The sequence below is a fragment of the Equus caballus genome, chromosome 8, assembly GCF_041296265.1.
Source record: "Equus caballus isolate H_3958 breed thoroughbred chromosome 8, TB-T2T, whole genome shotgun sequence".
In the NCBI taxonomy this organism is placed as follows: Eukaryota; Metazoa; Chordata; class Mammalia; order Perissodactyla; family Equidae; genus Equus; species Equus caballus.
Genome location: NC_091691.1, coordinates 93,549,096 through 93,568,680, shown reverse-complemented (window position 1 = coordinate 93,568,680; position 19,585 = coordinate 93,549,096). Strand labels below are relative to the sequence as shown.

General features: G+C 37.9%; 1 protein-coding gene across 1 annotated transcript in view; it reads right to left on the bottom strand.

The window, feature by feature from the left end:
• The window catches only part of DOK6 (docking protein 6), a 411,448-nt gene that overhangs the window by 167,418 nt on the left and 224,445 nt on the right, over positions 1-19,585 (bottom strand). The window contains exon 4 of the mRNA XM_001493092.5: positions 10,461-10,580. Coding sequence (XP_001493142.1) covers positions 10,461-10,580 — 120 coding nt within the window. The remainder of the gene's footprint in view (positions 1-10,460; positions 10,581-19,585) is intronic.

The window sequence follows — 19,585 nt, the reverse complement described above, 5'->3', positions numbered from 1 at the left end:
ATACAAAAAATCTTAGTGATCCCAAAATTGTATCCATCTTAAAGTGATGTTCGAGTGTGGCATGAGGTAGGGGTTGACGTTCATTGTTTCGTGCACAGATATCCAGTTACTCTAAAACTGTTTATTAAAGAAACTTTTAGTTTCTTATTAAAATGACCAATAAGCTTATGAAAAAGGGGTTTGGTGCCCATGTCAAAAATTACTTATCTGTGTATATGTAGATCATTTTCTTTCAATTCTATTTCATTGAACTCTTCATCTATCCTCTATTTGGATGGCTGTGTCACTTATAATTATTTAATTAATCTAGAAATTAGGAAGGTTACCCATTCCAACTTGCTTCTTCCTTTTCAAGATACTTGGGCTAGTCTTGGTCCTTTGCCTTCCAAATGCATTTTAAAATTACCTTGTCAAGTTCTAGAAAAAAAGTCTAGCTTCTAGGATTTTTATTGGGATAGTGTTGAATCTATAGGTTAATTTGAGGAGAACTGATATCTTAACAATACTGAATATTATAATCATAAACATGGATTATTATTTAATTTATTTAGATATCTTTTAATTTCTCTCAGCAATATCTAGTTTTCAGCATAGATGTCTGGTTATACAGTTTGCCAAATTTATCCCTTAGTATGTGAAGTTTTTTGATGGTATTGTAAATGATATTTTTATATTTCATTTTGTAATTGTTCATTGCTAATATATATGTGTGTGTAAATATTATTTAGATTAAAATAGATAATTACATATATATGTAATTTTTTGCATATTAACTTTTTATCCTGCAACATCATTGAATTCACTTAGTTGTAGTTGCCTTCTCATAGATTCCTTAGTGTTTTCTAGGTACACAATCCTAGCTTCTTATCTTTTTACTGATTTTTATGATTTTACTATCTTTTCTTGTCATATTACACAAATTAGGACTTTAAGTAGAAAAAGTAGAATATTGATTAGAAGTGGTGAGAGAGGATATCTTTGTTTTATTCCCAATTTATGAGGAAAGCATTCAATATTTTACTTTCAAGAATGATATTTTCTGAAGGTTTTTCATTGATGTCCTTCGTCAGTTTGAGAAAGTCCCCTTCCATCCCTAGGTTTTTGGGAGTTCTTTTCATAAATGCATATTGTATTTAATGCTTTTTATGAATCAATTGTAATTATTATACAATTTTATCCCTTAATCTATTAATAAAGTGAAACATATTGATTGATTTCTGGGATCGTTTGCATTTCTGGGACATACCAATATTCATCAGAGTGTATTCTCTTTTTAATGTAATACTTTAGTATTCCACTTTCTAATTTTTAAAAGAATTTTGTACTTATATGCATGAAACATATTAGTCTGCAGTTTTCTTTTCTTGTACTGACTTTGTCTGGTTTTATTACCTGGATTGTAGTGGGCTCATAAAATGAAGTAAGGAATAATCCCTCCTCCTATGTTTTCTGAAAAAGTTTGCACAGGATTGGTATTATTCCTTCTTTAAATGCTTCACAGAATTCAAGTAGAGCAACTACATGGGACTGGAGTTTGTGTATGAGAAGTTGTGTAGTAATAATTTTAATTTCTTAACTGGATTTTCTATTTTTTCTTGAGTCAGTTTGGGTAATTTGAATATCCATTAAGGGGTATAAATTAGATTATTTTTTAATCCAATCTGGGAAAAGCTATGTCTTAATAAAAAGTGATTTGTTCAAATTTAGTATTTATTGTCAAATTATTAACACCTTATTTATATTGCCTTGTTTTATTTTGTATGATTCCAAACCATTTCCTTTATGATATTTTAAATATTTTTATCCAGCAAGCTTCAGAGACTTAAATTATATATTAGATTTTTATTTACAAAGGCTATAATCAGATATAATATTTTGATTTTTGTCCCTTATGGCAGATGGAAATTAAAAACATTATCCCCCACGCTTTTTCCTCCAATTTTAACATTTATTATATAATAATCTGAGCTCTGGGGATGATATTGTTACTATTAGGATTTTAAACTGTGCTCAAAGAAATACGTAGATCTTTACAAAATGTATTAGTAAAGTGAAAGACTAAAAATTAATTATCTAAACATCCATCTCAAGAAATTTGAAAAAGAACCTGAAATTAAACCCCAAACTGTGGAGCAACTAATGAGTGATTAGTAACAATGAATGAGAGCTGAAATTAACACAATTTAAAACATACTGAAAAGAAGTCTAACAAATTGGTAATCTCTGATGATGCTGATTAAGAAAAAAAGGCACAAATAACCTATAGGAAGTAAAAAAGGGGATATCTACAGTGTAAACAGGTATTAAGAAGATGATACAAGGATGTTGTGATTAAATTTATGTCAATAGTTTTGAAACTTGCAAGAAATGAACAAATTCTTAAATTCACTGGTAGACTTTTTGAAGTTAATTATAATTGACAGTTTGTTACTCAGTTTTCAAATCTTAGTGCATGTTACAGTCACTGAGGTTCGTAACATACAGAGACACATGGCCCCACATCCCAGAGATGTTTACCTTGTAGGCGTGGGTGGGGGTCCAGAATTTTCTCACGTAACATGCACCCGATGTGAATGTGATGGAGATGTTCGTCAAATTCCCAGAGAAATACTGACTTTCCTGTTAGGCATTGTGCTACTTGCTTTCCGTGCTGTATTTTACTTAATCCTCACAACAACCTTATGAGACATATGCTATCATTATCATCCTCAAGAGTAGCAAGCTGAAATGTAGAGAATTTCAGTAACTTGACCATGGCCCCACAGCTTATAAGAAGTGGAATAGAACTTGATGAGGTGCTAAATTTGTTTGGCAACTGTCGTTCATCAGGCTCCACGTTTGACTTTCATGCTCTATACTACAGTTTGTTTTACTGTAGCAGGAAAGAAAACCAGATCATTAAAACTTCAGTATACCAAATGAAATGAGATTCAATTCATTGAATTCAGTTAAGGTTTTCTTTTCTTTATTTGTGTGTGTATGTTTCTGTTTGCTTTCCTGTCAAACTAGGACTCATTTAACTCAGTTTCTGAACAAAATTCAGTCTCTGAGATTCCTCCCCCTTTCCTCTAGGCTGAACTGAAAGCTGGCAGAACTGATATAGTCACAGGTGTCGGCAGAGGAAACGAGAGACGTCTTATCTGGTTTATATGTACTCACGTCATAATGAAGTTACTTCACTCTGCTTTCCTGTGATATGGCAACTTCTGCTCCCTGTTCGTATCTGGGGTCCAGTCTGGGCCTACGGGAACCTTGGGCACGCCCTCTATACCACACTCAGTTTTGAGACAACTAAAGCTCTTTACTTTCTTATGCCTCACTTGGCTCTACTGACATCTCTCCACTATTCTTCCTAGGCTTGTCATCAAACCCAATATGGGGAATGAAATTCTAGCCTTTGCTCTTGAAGTAACCTTTATTTACATGAGGAGATATAACCCCTGTGCTTCTGTCTACCTGAACTCCCATGGAAAGGGAAAGGGCAAAGTATTTACTTCTTACTTTGCATAAATCTCTTGTTTTCCAAGTCCCGCTTCTTGCCTGCAGCTGGGAGGCACCAGTAGTTCTGGACTCAGCATTCTCCTCCAAAGCTTTCTCTTTCACATAACTATGAATGCTTTTGAAATCTGCATCTTTGTTCTCACTGTGTTTGTATAGGGAATGCTTCCAGGGCAAAGGAAACAAAACAGGTTCTTTGGAGTTTCAAGGTATTTCTTCCAGTATGCATCTCACTCTGTAACGTTATGGTTAGAGTCAGACAAATGGATCATTTAGAGTTGTCAGAGTGGTAAGAGAAGTGCTACAAAACATCTTTGATTTCCCTGAAGCAACTATCACAAAGACAGGCAGAAATATATAAGGCAATGATCTTTATTCCATTGTAGTGCATACTGGAGACGAAATGGGGAAAGCAGTGATTTTAACCTGGTTTGTTAATTATATGCAGGGTCCATATGAATCAAATAGTGAAAATAAAGCTCCTCAACACAAGGCTAGGCAAACAGCTGTGGCCCATTCAAGACTCTGTGTTGCACCCATAAATGTCACCTCATTCCCGCCAGGGTGGCTGTTCCCATCACCATCACCTTTCAGCTTTCCCTGTAGATTATCACCTCTGTTGGTGATACCAGCATTTTCAAATATGTATTCATGGAACATAAGTTCCACAGGATATGAATAGGTGTTATGTGTAGAAAGAAACATATAGGCAAAGCAAGTTTTGGAAAGGTTGCCTTATACAAAGTTAAACAAGATCTTTACTATAGGACTTCTCAATAGCTTTATTCTGCTAATGCATATTATGACATCATGTAGTGTTGGTATCAGTTTCCTAGGGCTGCTGTAACAAAGTACCAAAAACTGGATGGCTCAAAACAACAGAAATTTATCATCTCACAGTTCTGGATGCCAGAAGTCTGAAATCAGGGTACTGGCAGGGCCATGCTCTCTCTGGCGGCTCTAGGGGAGGACCCTTCCTTGCCTCCTCCAGTGCCTGGTGTTTGCTGGCAATCCTTGTCCTCCTTGGCTGCTAGATGCATCCCTCCAGTCACGTGGCTGTCTTCTCTCTGTGTGTCTGCACAGCACCTTCCCTCTGTGCGTGTCTGTCTCTGTGCCCAAATTTCCCCTCTTTATAAGGACCTGTTGTATGTCATATTGGATTAGGGCTCATTCTAATGACTTCATTTAAACTTGGTATCTCTGGAAAGACCCTATTTCCAATAAGGTCACATTCTAGGTACTGAGGGTTAAGATTTGACCAATCTTTTTTTGGGGGGAACACAAGTGAACCCAAAACAGTGTTATATAGTATTAAAGTCACTCCACTGATTCCCTCACTTCAGAGAACATGTTGTAGTATTTCCTGGAACTCACTTTGGGAAACATGAGAGTATGTGGATGGCATTTTAGAAGCTCAAACATAGGTAAGTGTAGGCTCTTTTCCCCATGCCAAAGTTGGTTTTGCTCAGTGTTATTCTGTGGAAAACTCTTTTATTACTGGTTATAAAGAACGTGTAGGAGTGAATATGGTTTACCCCAGATCATTTTTGAAAAACTGGAGAAAAGATCTTCAAAATAGAGAGAGGTTTATTCTTATTATTGTCATTGTTTGGTCATTAACTGGTCATTTGCCACATAAGTAAAGTCCTGCTAATATTGGCTTTAACCATTGAGGGACATTAAGAACATCAGAGTTGACTGAGTGAGAAAGTTTATTTGTGGGAATAATTTTAGGAAAAGAAGAGGGTAGGCTGCTCTGATTAGAATTGATCATACCTATACCACAGTGCTTTCCTTTTATTTTTATTTTAGCCCGTGGCTTATTATACCTCAGATGTTTTTCTCAATTCTTCCCTTCCTCTCCATCTGAGATCACATGTTCTTACCAGTGTCACGGCCTCACAGATGGAGTGGACTTCTGCGCCCTCTGACTTTGCGATGGCCACAGCCTTTGCCTTGGCCAGGGGAATGTCAGTGGACATGCTGCATGCAGAGACTTAAATCATGTTGCAAGTTTGGGCTTGCTCTCTTGCTCTACTGGTTTTTGTTTGATAACATGCCCTGGGTAGCCGTTAGTGTAAGGAGGATGAGAGACACCATCTGCAGCTTGGAGCCCATCTCAGCAGCACCCGACCTCAGTCAGCTGAACCCTAGCCAACCCACCTATGATGAATGATAAGGACATACTTCCAGGTCTGTGCTCTTGAGATTTTGTGGTGACCCATAACACAGCATTATTTTTAAAGACAGTGATAGGTACACCTTGCTTATAGGTTTGTCTCCCCCACTACTCTGTGAGCTTTTTAAAAGTCATGATCATATTTTGCATAATTCTACATTTCCTCATCTTAGTTCCTGCGTATCATAGCCTCAAAATGTTTGATGGGTGAATAATGAATGAGTGAACAACATATGAGGGTGTCTGAGTGGAATGCAGGGAGCATGGTTACTATAGCAACCAGGTAAATAAGTTAGAAACAACACTGGAATACTGCTTTGGTTCTAGATAAAGGTTATACACATTCTTAGGCTAAAAGTAGGAATTAATGCCAATTCTAGTCCATTCATAAGCAGGGACACTAGGGCCTGGACAAAAACAAACCCTCAGATCTGACTCTGCATTAACCAGATGGCACTATCTGAGGTTATGTTTCCATTTTGTTCCAGATGGCCATCTCTTGCATCAATAGAAAATTGGACGTATCCTCTTAATCCACTTCCAACTGCAAGTGCAGGAATTTCCTACAAGTGAGTTGCTTCTTGGTTATGGTGCCTACTTCTGCTATTAATGATTAATGCATAACATTTGTCTTCTAGAATTGCTATTATGTATTTTGAATCCTTTATAAATAACTATGATTCTAACACCATACATTAGCATTTTCTAAGGTCAGCGTAGGCTATCTTAAATACTACTGAAAGATGTGAAGATTCAGGAAGTTGTAAGAATTTAAAGTTCAAAATGTGTACTTAATATGCACTTCCTGTGGCAGTGTTATCTGCAGTGTAAGAATAAGAGTGTGTGTGTGTGTGTGTGTGCGCGTTTGCTTACCTCCCCCTACACCATGTGGGATTCTGAGTCGATATGAAAGCAGCTGACAGCACTAGATAAAGATGATTATGGCAAAGAATTTAATCAATAGCCCCTTTTATCTCAGCAACACACATTACATCTTTAAAAATTATTTGCACAAATGTTTATTCTTAGCTAGTCTCAGAGTAAATCAGACAAAGCTGTCTGAAGAGTCAGAAAAACACTAGAGGAGAAACAGAAATATTTCAAAACAAATGCTGTGGTCAAGACTGGCAGTGTGTGCTTCCTCGATGACAGGATACCACAAGCCACAATAATGTAATCAGTGACATCAATTCTGCATGCATATGTCTCTCATCTCATAGGAGAAATTTCAAACTAAATTCAAGCATATCATTGATAAACAGCAAAATAATGTTTCTGATGAAGAATAAATTATATAATTAAAAAAAACCCCTGAATCTGTAATGACAAAGATTTCATAAAGAGTTTATCCCAATTTGTATATATTAACAACTTCAAACATGTATTAGGAAGTTAAGGATTTTATTTAAGAGATGTCATACTTGGGGAGACTGGAATAGTGATGCAAAGCCATGAAAGGACTGCTGTAAAAGAGAACATTGTTTTTAGAAGGCTTTAATTAGCGAGTTAGAACAACAAATACTTTCCCTACACATAGTCAAATGAATGGGTATACTGTCTAAGGAAGATGTGTGTCACTAAAGCAATCATGGGGCCCAAGGGAGAGGGTTCAAGTTGGCTAAATGGCATTCTTAGTCTTTACCATGAGATTTTACAGACTAGTGGTAGTTATTTCAGGGGGGACCCTAGAATGGGATGATCATATTTACAGGAGAAGTCTGTTGATAGGCAGTGAGAAAGTCGGGGTATGAAAGTAACAAATTGTGCCTGTGAGGGTGTGCGTGTGTGTCTGTGAGTGTGTTTCTCTCCCAGGCAGCATGTACACATATATATAGCGGAATTTTTGAGTTAGCAATAGTAGAGTCTGCAATCTTGACCTTCTGTCGAGATTTATTCTTTTTGTGTTCTCCTATGGTATGAATGACTATTTAAAAATCTTTTAGCTAGCCCTCAATGAAGCAAGAGGAACAGAGGAAAGGGGTTATTATCTGGACTGGAGGAAGCACTTTACAGAAAGTGTCTGCAGACTCCAAGAGCCCAGAGTAATGGCTATGTCCATGACCTTGGTACTCAGAGAGAGATTCACCCAAGTTGGAGATGATTCCTGGAGAAAGGAAATACTTCCATCCAAGAATTTTCCTTTTAATGCTCAACACTAAAGAGTCTTAGTGATCACGAGTGTGTGCACGTGTGTGTTTAAGTAAGACTGCTGATTCCTTCTAGTGTGCCATGTACTTCTAAGAGATCATCAAATGAACCAAATGCTACCCTCTCTAACTAAATAATTACTCATAAACTTTTAAAATATATTTTTAAAAGCACATATACCCCTTTCTAAGAAGTTAGGATTATTAAACAAAATAAACCTAAGAAAAGCATTTATGGCATTGGATGTCGTTATAATTTCAGGTCTTCTCTAAAATATATGCAGGAATTATTTTTTGATTTTTCTCTTTTTACTTGTGCTTAACAAAAAATTTGTACTTTTTTAAAAAAATTGAGCTAAGCACGAGAGTTACTCTTTATTTTATATGATCTCATTTAACCATCATGACAGCACCATGCGTAGGTATGAGTTCACTTTCATACATTAGGAAACTGATAACAGAAGAGAGTTAGTGACTGGTTAATTAAGGGGAGCTAATTAAGGGGAGTAGCCTGCACTCAAATCGTGGCCTGAAAAGTTTACTTGGCAGGCTGTCTCCACTTGTGCTTTTTATGTAGCTCTGGCATTTAATTCCATGTTTGTCCTATCCTAAAAAATTTATATTACAAATTTCTCTTTACATTCTAGGCAAATTTCTTTGACACTATTATCAAATTAGAAATAAAAATTACAATAAACCAAAGGAGTACATTATCCACTTGGATGGAAACCATATGCAATCTCAAATTTTTAAAGTAAAAGCATACAATTCACACTAAATGAGCTGCACAATGATACAATGATGCTTCCACCCACAGGCCTAGTTTCTTCCCTTTCTTCATATTCCTTTATGTAGTACTTGACGAAGGCTTATCAGTAAGAGGTTTTTCCTTCTTTTCTTAAACTGTGAAAGAGCAGCATACTTTAAGCAGCATTATTATGGACATTCTGTACTTAGCACAGCTCTCAGAAAAAAATCAGAGATGACATCTGAGAGAGTGTGGGAGAGGAGCTGAAATAGAAAAAAGAAGCTAGAAAAATTGCCACAGAAACGCCTTTGTGACTTTCTGGAAACTATCAATACGGGCAATATTTTGTGCTCATATACGTTCATGATCAATGAGTGGGGAAAACTTGTTTTTTCAGTTTAGCAATAAACAAAAAACCATGTTTTTAAATGGGCTCCGAGACAGTGATGGTTGTTAGAAGATTCTTAGTAATAACAACGTCATTATCCTCAAGTGCTATCCTGGTGCACTTGCACCTGTGCTGTCTAATTTATAAACCACAGGTAATTCCAGAATTTCTTTTTAATAATTTGTGTCAAGCTTCACCAATATCCTTCAACCTTTCCAAAAAGAATAGCCATCAAAAATTGGCAAAACTAGGGGGCTGACCCCGTGGCCGAGTGGTTAAGTTCGCACGCTCCTCTGCAGGCAGCCCAGTGTTTCGTTGGTTTGAATCCTGTGCGCGGACATGGCACTGCTCATCAAACCACGCTGAGGCAGCGTCCCACATGCCACAACTAGAAGGACCCACAATGAAGAATATACAACTATGCACTGGGGGGCTTTGAGGAGAAAAAGGAAAAAAAATAAAGTCAAAAAAAAATTGGCAAAACTGAAAAGTTTCTATGTTCATATTACTGTATCATCTGTCGATGATGATAATTATTTTAAAAAATGAGAAAAAGGAGCTCACTACATTACTTTGATTTCATTATTTAGAGGTGCTGCTGAAGAACATGCAGATAAATTCTCAAGAAACATCAGAAATGCCTGTCAAATTAGAGAACGGTGTAATAAGTAAATAGTGTGTCACATAAAGCTCAATTTTGTTATAATCTGAGATTTGAAACACTGCACTTTCTGGTTTATAGTATGCTTTGGACTGAATTGGGTTCCCCCTAAAATTCACATGTTGGAGCCCCAACCCCCAAAGTGATAGTATTTAGAGATGGAGTCTTTGGGAGTAATTAAGTTTAGATGAAGTCATGAGGCCGTGTCCCTCATAATGAGATTAATGTCCTTATAAGTCGTGGGAGACCTTGCTCTTTCTTCCTCTCTCAGCCTTGAGGGGACACGGCAAGAAGGCAGCTGTCTGCAAGCCAAAAAGAGGGTCCCACACAACATCGGCCCTGCTGATACCTTAATCTTGGACTTCCAGCCCCCAGAACTGTGAGAAATTAATTCCTGTTGTTCAAGCCACTCAGTCTATGGTATTTTATTATGACAGCCTGAGCGAACACATACCATTAGCCAAACTCCCTAAAATCTATTGATAAATAACATGATAAATCAAATTTAATTTAGACTCTAAATCAGTAACAGATCTCCAAGAAGAAAATGTAGGCATGTTGTACCTTCAAAACCTTACATATAATGAGTCAACTCATCAGTTACTTATTTAAACAAGGGGCAATGTCACAGAGGGAAACATCAGGAGACCTGGGTTGTACTGTAGTATTTTCTTTAGTTGCTACGCAATCTTGGGAAAGTCTCTTCACAACTGATCAGATTGGTCAGTTTGCTTTCCTTTAAAAATGATTGGGCTGAAACATTTCTGAGGGCCTTTCCGATTTCAAAGTTCTACAATGATGAGTGCACTTTAGAACGAAGGAAGGCAAAGCATACGTACCATTCTGTTCCCGCTGCACTCCTGCCGCCAGGAGATCCGGCTCCCCAAGGCTGATGTCGTTCAGTCTGGTCCCCAGACACTCCATGCAGAGATGTTTGCACCACTCCTCAGCCTCCAGCTCTGAAAAGGAGCACACAGCATCCACGTCAAGCCATGCTGCCCAAGAATGATGGAGGAGGGGTGCTTCCTGAACCTTTTTCCCAGGTAAGTGGTAAGGGTTAAACACATACTTCAAAACAAAAAAACTATATTCAAGAGGTAAAAAAAAAATCCCCACAATTATTTCCCATGGCTTGACTTTAGAACATTATATTTAAAGTGATTTAAAGTTATTCCAAAGTACTTTATCTTATTTACAAACAATAGTCTGAGAATATTTGTTTACTACCTAGTATATTTTAGATTGATTTAATTTTTGAAGGGAAATTACTTAGAAAAATTAATTAAATATAAAATAAAAATATACAAACAAATAGTTGAAAAACGTCAGACTATATTGAATAAATGAATGTTTTCCTCAAGGTGACTTAGATGTGTGTGGGTCGAAGGTCTGATCCCCAAGTCATTCTGAATTGCAGTGAAGCATAAATTACCATGAGAATGTGATAGCTTTTCTTTTGTAAACATCAAAAGTGGGCTACTCTTACTTTACAAAAAAATTAGAGATAAGATATTAAAAGTAATATCCTTTCCCCTTTAGAAACTCCAATTATCTAAGAAATTGATTAGATCATTTTCTTTTTACTTTCATTACCTCCCAACTTCCTTATAGTCACAAGGTTTCTTTTGCTTGAAACATTAGAACATCTCACACCTGTACAGAATCTTGTAGTATCTACTGCTTTCATGAACATGAATGAATTTGATTCTAGTATAAGCCCTGTGTGGTGAGGTGGCCAAGGGTGAGGGTCCCATGTCACATCATTGGTCAGCACCAAGACCGAAGTGGAACCCAGGTCTTCTAGCGATTCTAACATGCAGAGATCTGAAAAAGAGTATGAGGTTGAAAATTTGGGGCCAAGCTGCCCCAAAATTGCTGCAGGGAAGGTGGAGTAAGAACCTTCTATTGACACCTGCCCAGAGAAATGTCTGACTTTTCCATGTAGCATAAATCTGTACTAGAACTGTTTAACATAGATTTCCCTCAAATTTGTTGTTTCTCTCTGTGGATGACATTCTAATCTTTGCTTTGACATTTAAGCTCTCCATAAAAATTATCTGTGACAGGCTTTCTTGACTCCAGGGATCTGAATACCAAGTGCTCTGCCCAACGGTCAACACCATCAAACCCGGATAATGCTTCCTTCCTGCATTAGTCACACAGCCTCAGCAACAAAAATAGGTCTGATCAATGAGATGTCAAGCCAAATTTGTCATTTATCTTCAGTTTTATCTAGACCACAAAATATTGTTAGAAAATAAAGAAAAAGAGCATGCAGTTTCCTACAGGCTACTATTCTAATGAAAATAATAGTTCCCAGGAATAGTAATCAGGAAAGGTATTTTCCTTGCAAAAGGTTGTTATTGTTAGTGCCTCAGTGGAGTCCCACTCCTCGTGACCCTGTACAGCAGAGTGGAAGCCTGCCTGGTCTTTTCGCACCATCCTCTCCCTTTCAGGCGCTGTATCAGACAATGCTCTGCTGCTATTTGCAGGATTTTCCTGGCCGATATTTTCGGAAGTGGGTGGCCAGGTCTTTCTTCCTAGTCTGTCTAGGCTGGAAGCTCCACCGACATTTCTCCACCACAGGTGACCCTGCTAGTATTTGAAATACCGGTGGCATTGCTTTCAGCATCACAGCATCATGCAGCCACTACAGATGACAACCAACAGACAGGTAGTGTGGTTCCCTGATGCAGAAAGAAACCCGGGTGAGAGCACCAGACCACCAGGGCTGGCTTTACTAAAGCTTCAGTTTTCCTGTTTCAGGGACCATCCTCTCAGTAGTACGAGACACACCATCTATGTAAGTCAAGGAGAAAGTAGACTCTCACATGAGCCTGGCTGCTTGCTCAAGTGCAGTCAGAGGCTGGGTCTGGCTGCTCAGGCATTTCCTCAGGAACCTAGAAAATCATCCTCTCTAGTCACATGGCCACTAATATAATAAAGGGGCACTTGCCAAGGCTCACAGCTCTCTAAAAAAACCCTTTTTTCTTCTAGGGAAGGAGTGCCAGCCTTCACAGAAAAATTTTACAGGACCAACAACAGCATACATTGAAAATAACTGTCATTAGATATATGAGTTTTGATGTATAAAATTTATAAAAGTTTTGAAAGCTTTTCTAACAACAAATCAAAATCGTAAGCCAATTTCCATGCTGTGTCTCTAGAAATCCTTGACATTTCTGTTGACACAATATATTTTTCTGTTTTAAATTTTAATGTTTCAAATATTTCTCAAGACTCTACAACTTAAAATTATCAGTAAAAGCACATACAATTAACATCTCATTGGCACGACTCCAACTGAGAGTATTTCCAGTTCTCCATGCATGGAGATGAGAATAGCTAATATACTGTTTCAAGTAAAAATAAGAATGTTAAATATGACAAACACTTTTGTGTCAACGTTCCCTTTAAATACTAAGTCAGTGCATTCCCCGAGGTTAAAGAGATATGTCACTCACTCTTTCTAGTAACTCTTGTCCTAGGATTTAATGAGACAAAAAAAAACAACTATGCAGGAAAGGGCTTCTAGGAAGCTAGAGCCGACCCCTTCAAGTAGAATTCAATGTGGCCTTTCTTAAAGGCCAGAGCCAGGGAGGTCTCCCATCACAGCAAGGAGAGGTGTTCATGGGCGTCCACCAGCAGGTAAAGATGTCTTTTGCAGCCAGTCCTGAGCATCGCAATGCTTCAGCATTTTAACAGTGCAGTAGCATATAGGAATAGAAATAGCAAGAGTAAGAAAAATAGAGTAGATATAGTCACACTAAAGACTGAACTGTGAACTATTTCAGAAAGAAAGAAGGAGGGAGAAAAGGGCAGGGAGGAGGAGAGAAACACCCCTGTAATTCGGGTTTCATCAAGGGTTCATTTCCATTTTAATAAACATTTACTGTGAACTCACTATAAGCCAGGGACTATGCTAGGAAGTTATATGAAAAACACAGTTTCTGTTCTCAATTATCTTTTAGAGTCCAGTGGGGTGGGCGGTGAGTTTGGTCTGTGGTACCCTGGAGGGCTGCCGGATGAGCCTGTAGGAACTGGGAGCCATGGCACAGGCAGCACAGCATGGAAGGAACCTGATTAGGGACCCACAAGACAAGCAGGAAGAAGGGGAGGGCGTGTGTGTGTATCAGTGTGTGTTTGTGTGTGAGTGTGAGAATGGGAATCTGTGTGTGTGTGTGACAGTGTATGTGTCTATTAGTGTGAGAGTGTCTGCGAGTGAATGTCAGTGTGTATCAGAGTACATGAATGTGTGACAGTATGTATATGTGAGTGTGTGAAGTTATTTGTGAGTGTGCGCACAAGTGTGTCAGTGTATGAGTGAGTGTGTCTGCGTGTGTGGGGTGTGTGTCAGTGCGTATGAGTGTGTTAAGGTATTCTGAGAGTATGTGTGTGTGTCTGTTTGAGTTTGTTGGAGGACCAGGCTGGACTGAGGAGGGTGGCCAGGGACTGAGATGGAAGGGCACAGTGAGGGCAGTGACAGTGACATCCTGTGCACAGCTACTGATGGCCCTGAGTTCATGTAAGGGAATCAGAGACACAGTCAGCACTCTCTGCATTCTCTTCCCGGTTCTGCAGGATTCAGTTCCATTAGATCAGCCCCAAACCTTCATCTCAGAAGCATTAACCTTTGTTATCTGCAAACTTGATCTAACAGTTTTGCTGCAGATAAGCTGAATTTGTTTGAGTATTAGACAAGGCTTTGTTTTTTTTAAATCTGTTTTTGATAGTCACCTTTCAAATAACTATAGCTATGCTTTTTATTTGTTCTTTCTTAGGCAAACTCTATGTATTGAAGTCCTTTAATCTTTTACTGCATGCTAATTTATTTCATCCCATCATTATTTAACTAGTGTCTTCCTCTGAATTATCTCCCATCTTTCACCTTTCCATATTTTACTTTTACAGAACTGAGGAGATTAAACACAAATGCAAAAATCTGAGCCGTTGCATTTTTAAATATTTATTTTCCCATAGACTCAGTGCCTTTTTGTCTTTTATCTTTCAAACTTCTACCCTAGTCTACACAGAGTGTGCAAATAATTAAAGTTCTTTATGGAGGAATAAAGGCATAAAAGTGTTCTATAACGTTTTCTGTTTTCCTCTTCATGGTGTAAGTGCTTTTTCATTAAGATGTCTTTTTTGGATAACTTGCAGCTATGCTCAAATCATTAATTCAGGTAAATAACTTTTTCTCTAGAACAGACACCCAAATAATGTTTTCATTCTGTATAGGATTTAGCTAAATGAAGAAATTCGGTTAACTTCCAAAAGAAAAACTGAAATGTGTTTGAGAATAACAAGACAAATGGAGAAGAGAGACTAAACTAAATGAGTGAATGATGAGACAAATGGGTTTATTGATTGTAGGGAAAGTGACGACCAGGGAGAGTCCAGGATGGGTGGCTCCTCCCTGAGTTCCCTTCCGTCCTTTCTTTACAGAATTCTGGGGAGAGAATGGCTATATTCCTTGGAATCATAAGAGGTCTTTACACGGCAGACCCTTAATAAATGCCAACTGAATAAGTGATTAAATTCAAGCTTTATTACTTTGACTAAATTTAGATCTTAAGATAATGACATAAAAGTCAAGTGATACAAAATGAGCTATATTTGAAAGAGTGAAAAAATTTTCATCACATATACAGAAAATAGGCTATCAGCCAAAATCATACAGCAGAATGAAAAATAGCAGTGAATCATTTTCATGTAATTTATTGTAAGATGCAGGCAAGAGTAGTTTTGTGTGGAAATAATAAATTATTGTATTTAGTCCTCACTGGATCTGGCTTTTTAAAATAATCTTAGGAAAGTGTGGATAAATTAATCCTGCTTTGTCTTCAGCAAAATAAGCAATTTTTAAGTATATTTTATTCTTTCTTATGTTCTGTGCTGATTTGCTATGATTTGGTGACAAATATTGTTTTCATATTTATTGAAGTCTTCTTAAATACATGCTTTGCTGGAAAGGGAAGAAAAATGTCTCCCCATGCAAACTATTGCTTAGAGAATACAAAGATCTCTCATTGCCATTTGAAATTTATAGAGCTATTTAAATACACATTTTGACAATGCTTTCATTCTTGAGAACTGGGTACCTCCTTGTTGGCCTCGTTGATATTTTATGGACTTTTCTTTTTCTCTTACATTCTCTGTAATAGGAAGACAAGAAGCCAGTTAAAACTTAAACATTTGCATCAGCAAAGGTGGAAAGAATGTGTCTGTTTAGCTCATAGGAAAGAGTCTTATCTGTTGAAGTCAGATTGGTAAGATTGATCAGTTTCCAGACAGGTAACTTCTGCTTTTCTTGTATAAGTAGGAATTATGTTTATTTCCTTTCCCTGAAGTGCCCTCACTTGCTCCCGTCCACATTCTCTCGCATCTGATACTCCTTTAAAACTTGTTTCAAATATACCTTCTCAGTTTAGCAACTTCAGACCTATGTTTGGATTTGACGTCTTTCCTCTACGTTTCTGCAACACTCTGTGTATTTATCATAGTTCCTATATATCACCGAGTGATTTGTCTGCCCTTCCCAACCAATATATTTAAGATATTGGAGTGTGGGAGACACTGATTTAGTCACTGCAGAGCCTAGCACAGCACTTGAATATGGAAACTAACAAATAAATATGGGACAGGTAAGTAGCTGTGATTTGCAGTTAATTCCCAGAAACTTAAGACACATTCTAGAAGCAAATGCAGACAATTTGGGGAGCCATGACTTGCTAGATGTTTTGAAGTCTCTATTCATCCCCATTTAAGTTTTGATACTTGAGATGATAACTTTTGCTATTCACAGCTGGCTTATCTAGATATAGGAGATCTTTGGCTAGGAATGGGAAGGGAGAAATATTAATATGGTTCTCTGCTGAACTTCAGTAATTCTAAAATCTCTCCCATTCAAAAGCTTTCTTATTTTTATTAAGCTGTCTTTTTCTTTTAACCTCATTAGTGGTATTTGTGCCAAAATGGAAGTCGTGTATAAATTCTCTTTGCTTCTGTGTGTGATAAACACTTGATCAGATTTTTATTTTCTATAGAGATATGGCAATAGAATCTTAGAAAAGGTCAATTTAGGGCCAAGGAAATGAGTTACTACCTAACTTTCTTCCATCTTTTATACACATAATCATAATTATTTTCCTTAATTTAACAGAAGGCCAATACATTTGTATTCAAACTAGAATACCTTATTCTGCTACTTCTCTCCTTTTGTGAATTGCAGGCATAAGGTTAGGCTTTCAGATGTGGCCAAAGAGAAAATTGTTCCTGCCTATTGTCCAAAGTAACAAATGACAAATAGCAGCAAATGACAGAACCATCAAATGTGCTGCTCTTTAGTCTGATGAGAATTTGTTGCAAAATTCTTTAACATGGAGGTTAGTAAATGACGCCAGAGCTTAAAACAATTCAGAGAAAATCATAAAAAATGCAAATCAACTCTTATAAATAGTTTGAAAACGATGGCATGATGTGTGTGTTGCAGAGATGGAAACAGGATGTTAAAAGATTACAAGAAAGCAAGATTAAAAACGATCCTTTGCGACTACCCTGAAGCCCAGCTGGAGAATGAGTGCATTTCTGTGATGGAAAGGTAGCCTCAGGATGGACTACTGTCCAATCTGTGGAATTCTGAATAGATACCAACAGAATACTTGAAGCACACCTTGTAAGCATCACACAAAGACAAGTATGAAGCAGGGAACTTATTGAGGAAGAGGTGGTGTCAAGAGCTTTCACCTTTGTCATGTTCTCTTAAGGCCTAAAAGCACTTCCTTTCTATGCAACAATCACAAGGTGCTTGGGAGTGGGAAGGGGACCGTGAAAGAGGAGGGCTATTTGTTGGAATATGAAAATATTGCCAGTGCTGTGGTTATCTAAGACTGAGTCTAAAATCATATGGAGCTCTACACTGTTTCTCTACATGTAGGCAGATTTATTACACAAACATTTTGACAATAGCTCCTACTGAGTGTGGGATTGAATTTGGCCAACAACCCCAACAAGCCCAGAAGTGCATTCATCCCTGGTTTCCAGAAACGAATGCAGCCTTGTCAACACCTTAACTTTTGTCTGGTGAGACTGGTGTTGGACTTCTGTCCTTCAGAACTGTAAGGTAATAAATTTGTGTTGTTTTAAGCTGCTGTGTGTGGTAATTTGTTAGGTCAGCAACTGAACACCAACACTAATACAAAGGCCAAACGGTCTATTCCTCTCTACTAGGAAAACCTCCAAGTAAGCAAATAATTTAATGGGATGTTATCCATGAAAAAATTAAGAATATATATAAGGAACATAATGTGATTAAACCTGCTTGATGCTTGAGAAATTAAATAATCAGGAAGGATTTCCTGATTGTTAACATTGGGGTGGGAAAGTCTCAAGATAGAGGTACCATCAGGATGCAGAAACTGTAAGAGCTAACCAAGAAAAACAGCAGGGGAGACAGGAGGGATGTTGGCTATGGGGAGAGGGAGAGTTGGGGCAATCACCTTGAATCTTAAAATACGAACAAAGGACTGGGTAGATGGGTACAAGTTCCACAGAGAAGCGATGTAAAAGGATGCATGATATAAACAACCAGGTATCATGTAAAGGGCAACTGTGATTTAAGGGGACACTTTGGGTTTAGAAGGGTAAGAATGACTTTCAGGGACAGTCTTCCAGTTTCACAGCTTCTGAGAGAGAGGAAATGGCAAAAAGGAAGGAAGAAGTGCCCTTCAGCAACTGGGTAATGGAGGAAAAAATAAGAAAAAGCAGAAAATTCAGGGTCCTGTAAGATTGAAGGATGCCACAATATCAGAGAAGTCCCAATCCGCTCCCCATCACCGAAATAAACAAACAAAACCCTTGCTATACTCCCTGAACCTTGTTAAACTGACAGAAAAGGGTAGAAATAAACTAGGACTCTTAAAAACACCCCAAACATAAGAATCAGCAAAGGAAATAAAAGTTCCTAGAGAGCTATTGCAGAAATTCAAGACATGAAAATTCATGCAAATTCAAATCAATTTAAGAAAATCACCTCTTATCTCACCTACTCCCCCAAAATGATAACATAAAACAGAAGAAAACTGTTAAGTGTACACTCCAGAAATAATTGAATATATCCAAACAAGCATTTGTGGATACAAAAAATCAGCTTGAATTAGAAATTCAAAAACAATAGAAATGAACCAAAAAAATGAGAGACATGAAGAGGGGAATGAATCTAGAAAAGAAGTGCAAGAAAAAGACACAATTAACTCAGAGATGAGAAATAAATTAGAAGGTGCTGTTGGGGGAGGTCATCAAGAAGATGTGACCGCCAGTTGACCTTCCAGCTGGACCTGGGCAATTGGAGGCTCCTCCCACCCCTCTGTCCTTGGAATGTTCATTCTTCTTGCCTTCCCTGTACCCAGAAGCTGCTCCAAGGATACAGCCTTGAGATAGCAATGTGATTATGAGAATATCTGGACTGAGCACGCGACTGAAGCCAGTTAAGGCCTCTACATAAACTTTTAAGATGCTGGTGGGTGGGTGCGGAGATCTGCTTGTCTTCAGCCACCCAAGACAAGCCTCTATGTAAGTTACTTTGCTTATTAACCTTGCCACCTATCAGTCTGGAGTGGGCTGCCTCTTTCTTCCATCTCTCCCTGCTCTCCATATAACGGGGCTAGTCTCAGATTACATCTGCGTAACTCCTGGGGAGGCTGCATAGCAACAAGTGTTTAAGGAAGAATAGACTCAAATGAAAATGTGACCAAGTTTTCAACAACACAAATAAAGCACTGACCAAAGAAAATAAAAATGTCATGAAAAAGAAGTCGAAAGGGTCAAAGAGGAGTAGTGGAAATGGATAAGAGGCAGAGGGGTAATAGTAGCTTGAACCAACGCACGAGGGAGTGGACACGGTGGTGATGAGCACCATTTCGATTTAGGATACATTCATGAGAACCTATGATATTTGCAAGTTTGC